General features: G+C 43.6%; 1 protein-coding gene across 1 annotated transcript; it reads left to right on the top strand.

Moving 5' to 3' along the window:
* Positions 1-919: 919 nt before the first annotated feature.
* On the top strand, positions 920-1,966 carry LOC308293056 (kelch domain-containing protein 3-like; the record flags this gene model as incomplete). Its single annotated transcript, XM_080735486.1, has 1 exon — positions 920-1,966. One exon carries the CDS (start codon positions 920-922, stop codon positions 1,964-1,966), a length of 1,047 nt encoding a protein of 348 aa, XP_080591612.1.
* Between the last annotated feature and the right edge of the window lie 6,882 nt (positions 1,967-8,848).

Raw genomic sequence — 8,848 nt, 5'->3', positions numbered from 1 at the left:
ACACGTGCATACACACGTGTATGACTCACAAATGCACATACACACCGCTGCTGCACACGCACACACACACACACACACACACACACACACACACACACACACACACACACACACACACACACACACACACACACACACACACACACACTGCTTGCTCACACATATCATTGCTGTCGGGCAGAAACCCCCATATTCTCTGTTTTTGTAAATGAATGTCCTACTGTACAGTGTCACACAAAAGAATAAAAAGTAGCAGATCTTCAAGTGCAAAGTGATGCGTTTAGCAACTTGTGATATTTTTGGATTTGACAGTAGGCTACCTGATTTTGACATAATATGGGATTTTATGTGTGTACGTGTGTGTGGATTGTGTGCGTGCGTGCGAGCGTGCGTGCGTGTTTGTGTGTTTGTGGTGGTCCCCAGTGAGTGGTGTTAAATAGTTGATAAGGGAGTTCTTTACTTGGCAGATCTGCTGCTAACACTGCAGGCACACTGCTAAGACTGACAGACAGACAGACAGACAGACAGACAGACAGACAGACAGACAGACAGACAGACAGACAGACAGACAGACGGACGGACGAGTAATGCAATAGTACAATAAATAGTGGAAATTATATGAATGGGCGGTCTCCTAGAGCAAGCTCACAAACTATTGTTCAGAAATAACTAACATGTTATGTCAATAATGCACACTGGAATAATGCTATGAAGTGCACTTTGAGACAAAGATGTCTCAAAGGAAGGTCAAGCTTCACAATGCTCACAATCAAACCTATACATATTCCATATTAGGGCATCAGCTTCCCTGAGTGGCCAGCGGATTGGCCAAGCTCCATGTGACATTTGTGCCATTCTTTTATAGAGCAAGACTCAATTAATCTCCATCTGGTACACAGTGTTGTGGATTGTCTCTGAAATGTTGCGTTGGGCGGTGCACCTGAAAGAGGGACCGAAACGAGACTATCATCATGCACCCGTGGCGGTTGGACACAAGGTGTATTCCTTCGGAGGCAACTATTACAGGGAGACCTACATGGATCGTATCGAGGTACACGTCTTCAACACAGTGTCCTTGCGCTGGCTGAAGCTGCCGCTGACGTCGAGCGGGGTTCCCTCCATTCGCCACGGCCACACAGCTGTGCTGATAGATGACATCATCTACATCTGGGGCGGGTTTAGCTACATAGGGGAGGACAGCAACGTGCTTTATGAATTTGATGTGGACACCCACAGATGGTTCAAGCCCAGGATCTCCGGGACCATTCCGGGGGTGAGGCGCGACCACTCGGCCTGCGCCTTGGGGAAGGTCATGTATGTCTTCGGAGGGTTTAACTGGGTGACCGGATGTTCTAATGACATCTACAAGTTGGACACCACCGTAATGGTCTGGTCTTTGATTAACACCAAAGGCATTCCGGCACATATCTTATCATGTCACTCTGCCACCATCATTGGAACAAAGATGTTTGTATTCGGGGGCCAGGACAACAACAACATCAGTGTGTTTGACACAGAGACCAACTGCTGGCTGAACACGCCGTCTGCGAAGCTCATTCCAGAAGGACGCAAGAGTCACTCTGCCTTTGCCTACAACGGAGAGCTGTACATATTCGGGGGCTATAACTTTGACCAGACCTTCTATGACCTGTGGAGGTTCAATCCAGAGACCTTCGCATGGAAGAAGGTGGAGCCCAAGGGGAAAGGCCCGTGTTGGAGGTTTGGGATGTGCTGTTGCATGGTGGGAGATCGTATCATCCTCTCTGGGTTATACACGCCCGACGATGACCTGTATATCTTAGACTTTAGGCCTAGTCTGAAGACATTGTGCAAGCTGGCAGTCACTCAGCACGGTCTGGAGCAGTCTGGGCTCCCTCACGCCATCAGGTGGGAACTGGCAGCCATGACTAACAGCGGCATCAGAGCAAAGAACATAGCTGACTTAAAGAATAAAAATTATAAATAATAAATGACCCTGAGACCAATAAGAGAATAACTAAATAGAACAATACAAAAGATAAGATCACAATAGAGAGAGAACAAGTTTCAGACAATGGAACAGAAGGAAGGAGATCACCCTTAAAGAGGGAAAACGCAGAATACTCGCATGTTCAGCAATACCCACAAGGAACTAAGCCGTGTCATACAGGAGAATAAAGAACTATAGCATATTACCATCGGAAGTGAGTCAGGACAGACGCGGCTGCAAAGGAGAAGATGTAGAAACTCTGCCAAGTTGATTTCTGTGTTTCTACATTCACTCTGAGTAAATGTAGAAACAATAGGTCTGCTTTGGGCAAAGGAACAGACATTTATGGAAGAGGACTTCATGAAACAAATGTTAGATGAGAACAACTGGGAACCTTTTGTAGTGCTTGCCCTAACCTTGATGACCTTGCAGGCTTATGCAACGGCTAAAATGTCATTTAGAAAGCATGTTATGTAGACATGCCTGCTTCATTTGTAGAGCCTGTGTCCTTTAGTTCAGTGGTTCTCAAACCTTTTCATGTCAAGGACCCCCATTTGAAAATATACGCCAGGGACCCCATAAGAGAAGAGTTTTAAGGCTCTAGCAGTGATTCTCAACTACTTTTAACTTCAAGGACCCCCAGTTTGACATGCATTATTAGGTTACGGACCCCCGTTTAATGGTATTTCTATCTCTGAGACCCCAATTTATGTTGTAAAATCCTGTCCTTTCTTTATGTACAAGCCAGGGTGTGTCTTTTCTAGGCGTGCTCACCTCCAGATCCAGTAATAAAATGGTGGAGAGATTGCAGAAGCTCCAACAACTGTTTTCCTGCTTCAATAACTGAGGATGGCGAGAAGGAGAAATATGCAAACATGAGAAGCCACTTGGGACACCAGCACCCAGAAAAGCATCAACCACAACAACCTGTTTGGAGAAACAAAAACTTCTGTCAGGCCAAAAGGACTCTAGAAGCAGCATTTAGAGCCCCACCCATAACGGGTGAGCTGATGAAATAACAAGATGCATCTGTGAATTTAATAGCCAGCCTTAAAGGTAGCGTAAGTGATTTTGTTTTGCTTAAAACAAGTTTTTTGTTATTTAGAGAGTCGTTTTTCAGGCCAATTAAGGTCCCCTTAACTGAGAGACATACCCAATAGATGATTTTTATAGACAGCTTCATAGGCATGTTTGACATGACTATCATCAGTGTTGTGTTAATTACTAGCACCAGGCAAGCGCGCAAGTACTGTGTTTGGTGCTGTCTGTTTCCAGCCGACAGTACAAAGGCAGGGCCTTTAGCCAATGAGGGAGCAGCGTTCTCGGTGACGTCACCATCAAGTGCCAACTTGCCCACCCACATACATACAGACAGCACCGAACAGAACCTACTTGACCATATATGGCCACAAGTGCACCAGGCTTAAGTTGGCACCTCGACAGAGTGCAGTCTAGTTAATATTTTTTGTTTGTTTTCGCATAATATTCTCTATTAATTTGTTGAATGAGTGTTAATTAGTCCTCACCTGTCCTTGTTATGATTTGACACTTTAATAAAATGTAATGTCATTGAATTGAAAGAGTAAATAACTAAAGACTTGCACACTGATGCTATATTGCACCACAGAAAGCTGTGATGTTTGGAGCTAAACGCTCTTCCTCAGTCAGAGTTCTTTGGTGCAATAAAGCATCTGTCGCATTGGAGCCCTCACAGTGTGAGCCTCTGTCTTCTTGGTGACTAGCCTACATGCCACACTACCTTTAGTGTGGCATGTAGGCTAGTCATCAAGAAGACAGTTTTGATGTCTTCACTGTCCAAAGATTTGTGTCCATACAGACTGTCATGGTATGGCAATTATATATTTTCCTTTAATGCTTTAATTATACGGTTTGTACCTTAAGGTCAAATTATTCCTGATGTGTGTTCTGATCATTTGTTATGATTGTTGTGACACACAGCTTGTATCTTGAGTGTAAACAAACACACGCACACACGCACGCAGAAAATGAATTGATCCCCATCAATAGACCTCCTAGTCAGTCTTAGCATTCGTATACACACACACACACACACACACACACACACGCATGCATTTAAATATACACACATACCGGTACAGTGCATGTACGCACCATCCAAATGTGTGTCACACGTTTGCTTATATACTTTGTAATGCCGATGGAGTGTTTCACTCTGATTTTAAGGTCAGTAGGAGCGACACAGACTGTGGAAAATGTTCCTGTCATTCGTCAATATATTATATGTAGGCTACTGTATTTCCCCTCAATTACGTTTTTCTCTCTGAATATTTCTCTTTCATTGTCTGCCTTCCCATCACACTGGGGTTTTCATCAGAAAAGCAGTGGACATGGATGGGAGAGTGGAAGTGGTGCCAACTCCATGTGTACAGGTATGTGCGTAAGTGTTGTTTTGTCAGCACTCAGCATATATCGTCTCTGTCGGGTGAAAACCTCATACTTTATGTCCAAAACTGTTACTTTTCAGGATTTTTTTTTTAAATTAAAATTCAAAAATAGCAATGTTAGCAGATCTACAATACTCAAAACTGTGTGACGCTGTATCAAGTGAGGCGATAATTTACGGAAGAACTAAATGTTTGAATATGGAGCTATAGTACAGGCATTCTAGGGTTGAACCTTGAACAAATTGCAACACAAACTCTTTCAACTTATTTTGTTTCATAAATATGTTAGTAATAACATATCAAAAGTCCTAAGAAATCCAAGTGGTGGAACATAGTGAAGTGGTGGAACATAAGTTGGGCTCCCATCGACTTTCTATACAGGAGGAAAATACACAGAAAAAAGATCTGCTTTAAGTAGGATGTGAGGGGTCTAACTAGGGGTTTGTCATGATGCTGAATCCATTGCAAGCATTTGTTTTGCACAAAAAACATTCCTTGGCCCCAGAAAACGCCCACAAAACTGATGAAAAGTGATGACTCATCCTACTTAAAGCAGATCTTTTTTCTGGGTATTTTCCTCCTGTATAGAAAGTCGATGGGAGCCCAACTTAAGTTCCACCACTTCACTATGTTCCACCACTTGGATTTCTTAGGACTTTTGATATGTTATTACTAACATATTTATGAAACAAAAAAAGTTGAAAGAGTTTGTGTTGCAATTTGTTCAAGGTTGGCCCATTTTTTTTCTTAGATTGCCTGTACTACTAAGAGGTTTCTGCCCAACAACAATGACATGCAGCGCAAGAAGGCTATTTTATTCTGACCACAGGGTAAATCACTGTGGTCGGTGAAAGCAGTGGGGGAATGCCCTTGAGCCAAAGATGCGCACACTGGCACGCACGCATGCACGCACACACGCACGACAAAAAGTGCTTGGCTTTACATTTCATCAAAATGAAGTCATCACACCACTACAGTATGTGTGTGTGTGTGTGTGTGTGTGTGTGTGTGTGTGTGTGTGTGTGTGTGTGTGTGTGTGTGTGTGTGTGTGTGTGTGTGTGTGTGTGTGTGTGTGTGTGTGTGTGTGTGTGTGTGTAAGCGCATATTCGTTTAATCCCTCCTGACAGACATGACAGGAGATCAAAATCTCACGTCGCATCACATTCAAAATACACTAGATCATCTGAATAACTGTCTCTCTCACACGCACTTACACACGCACGCACACACACGCACACACACACAAACACACACACATGCATAAGTTCCGGTGGTTGGATCGAGTTAGAATAAAAGATGAACACACCAAACGATTATTATACCAAAATAAACAAAACGAATATACCAATTTAAACCAGTTTTAAACCAGGGGAATCATTTTGGAGGTGCACGGCACCAGTGGTTTTGGTCAAATGGTATTGATCCAAGGCCACAAGGCACCAGGCCCAGATGGTTCTGTATCCCCGGTGCAATCATTGCTGTGCAGCCTTTGGCAACTGGATTTCGCCCACGGGATCAATCGAATCCATAACCACTTAAAGGAGTATTTCACCCCAAAAGTGACTTATTTTCTATCAATGACACACACCCCATGAAACCTTGAATTCATGGAAATTTTTTTATGTTTTATTTTGCATTCCTAAAGCCAATAATTTTATGATTGGGTCTTTGGTCAATAGGGGATTCAGTAGGACAGTTGTTCCCAAACGTTTTAACTCGAAATTTAACCGGGACCCAAAATAGTGAAAATAGCAGATCTACAAGCTCACAACACGTCGCTTCGCGCCCCGTTGGGAGCTTGTAGATCTGCTATTTTCTCTACTTCTTAAAAATTTGTTTTATAATTTATGGAATTTCTTTGACTCAGTTGTCTCCTACTCTTCAAGTCTCCTACCGGAGTCTCCACCGGCCATAAAGTCATTGGCTAAATGTGACAAAAACAAAAACATATTGCTGTAATGAAAGCTGTTGTTCTCGCATTAATAATAATACAAATCTAAACTAGTAAGACGCCTCAGGGCGACAAGCGACCTCGCCCTAAAGGACGAGGTTGCACCATGTCTTGGCCGTCTGGCCAGTGATATATCGGACCAGTTACCCATATATGGAGACCCCTGGTACCCATATATGGAGATCCATGTACTGTATGGAAATATGCTGTGAGACCCCAAACATGCTTACACAGTTATTCGTTATGTGAAAATCCTATGACGTCTATGACATCTGACATCATACACACAGATATGGGCTGTCTTCCTCCATATATGGGCTTTCCCATATGAAGTCCTGTTAGATATGGGCTTAATATGATGACATCAGGGATCTCCATATATGGGCATAAAAGAGATTCTGTTAGAGTGGTTCTCATGACATACAATCCCTTTTATGCCCATACATGGAGATCCCTGCCTGAACCAGCCACACAGATATGGGCTGTGTTCCTCCATATAGGGCCATTCCCATATGAAGTCCTGATGTCACATGTGATGTCAAAGTGATGTGTCAGGGGAACCACAGTGTCAGGCGTTATAGACAGACAGACAAGACAGACAGACAGACAGACAGACAGACAGACAGACAGACAGACAGACAGAGATACAGACAGAGGTCAAGCTGTGACCATTCACATACTAAACTGCGACCTATGGTCGCAATTAAACATTTGAAATCTTGATGCCTAAGGATGATCACTTGTATAATGAAGTGTCCACAGCAGCTCTCCAGACCAAGTAGAAAGAATTGTACCATTTTATCATGAGCATTAGTGAGGACCAATTATATGAAGATATGTTGAAAATGGGTGAAGCCGTCCGTTAAGTACAGAGTTGTGTGCTAATTAGTCCCTTGATACATTGGACAACAATCACCTTATTCTAACTGCAAGTGAGCCCTGATATGTGCCTCATCTCTGACTGGCCTTTGACAACCACTCACTATACAAGAGCATTCATTAAGTAACGAGCAGTACCATGATGTGACCTTTGACCTTCAGTGACCTATACAGTACCATATGCATAGTAGTACATAAGGACCGCAGGAATACACAAGCAACGGAGGGTGAGAGAAATTTACTCCGTTTGATCCGGTCTGACTCCCAGTACGTAACACTCCGGATGATTTAGATCCGTATACGGACCCTTACGTACAGCACCCAACTGGACGGACTCAACGTACAAGATGTATCCAAGAGATGTAAGCAAGAAGTACCCACGGCCACCGTTGTCAAACATAGGCGCAGTAGTGATGAAAGTTACTTTAACTCTGCTCTATGACAGCGGTTCTCAAACTGTGTGTCCCAATATAAATATATTTTATCAAGAAACGGGAAAAAGGAATGTCGTTAACCACTTGAAGAGGACGCCTCGACTCCTCACACACACACACACACACACACACACACACACACACACACACACACACACACACACACACACACACACACACACACACACACACACACACACACACACACACACACACACACACACAGCATCACAGCAGCACAGATGTTGTGTTGGACAGTGAGGCACACAAGTCACAAGAAGAGATGATTTAGCTCAGCGGCTCATTTATTACTTGGGAATATGTTCAATATATGAGCGGGTGTGTAGGCCTACGTGTGTTTTGTTATAATTACTCCGGATCCGCATCCATGTGGTTAAATTTGTACCCTCGCGGAGTTGCATTTACCGCTTCCTGTTGTTCCTGTAGCTTCCTGTTGTTCACCTGATGTCAGGTGCTGACGACAAAGGCAGCACTGGGGGCCACGGCTAGGGTGGAATTCTGTGTGTGTGTGTGTGTGTGTGTGTGTGTGTGTGTGTGTGTGTGTGTGTGTGTGTGCAGACAGTTAACCATGCACTTCCACCGCCAATACTTTGTGTACTTACTTGCAGGTCTGCTCTTTTCAACGGATTCATATACATCAGCACCATGCAAGCTGATGTATTGGAAAGGGTGCTCTTTTCCCCCTCTACACCAAACCTCTTTGCCACCACAGCGCAAGGCGTTGGTAATGTTCCTCTCAGAAAAGAGATGCTAGGGTTCAGTTAATGTAAGAAAAATAAGTTTATACCACACAAAGATTTGGTGGTCCCCCTGTTTTAACTCTGAGCACCCTAATAGAGAGAACTGAGGGGGGCTTTGCCTTTTATCTTGATAAATTGATTGAATGTTGTCCTTTTCACCCTGTTGGGAATCTGTCGATACACTCCATAATCTCTGTCTCTGACCGTCTCTCTCTCTCTACCTCTCTGTCTGTCTCTCCACCCTTCTCGTTTCCGCTTGCCTCCTTCCTCTCTCTCTCTGTCTCTCTCTCGCTCTCTCTTTCTCTCTCTCTCTCTCTGTTCATCTCATTTGTTTTATTTAACAACAGTACATAATATGATATACACACCAAAATGTACAAATACCAACACCACCAAAATACAACACACACACACACACACACACACGC

Source organism: Nannobrachium achirus (genome assembly GCF_963921795.1).
Source record: "Nannobrachium achirus genome assembly, chromosome: 10".
In the NCBI taxonomy this organism is placed as follows: Eukaryota; Metazoa; Chordata; class Actinopteri; order Myctophiformes; family Myctophidae; genus Nannobrachium; species Nannobrachium achirus.
The sequence above is the reverse complement of the archived record's forward strand: the minus strand, read 5'-3'. Positions and strand labels throughout refer to the sequence as shown.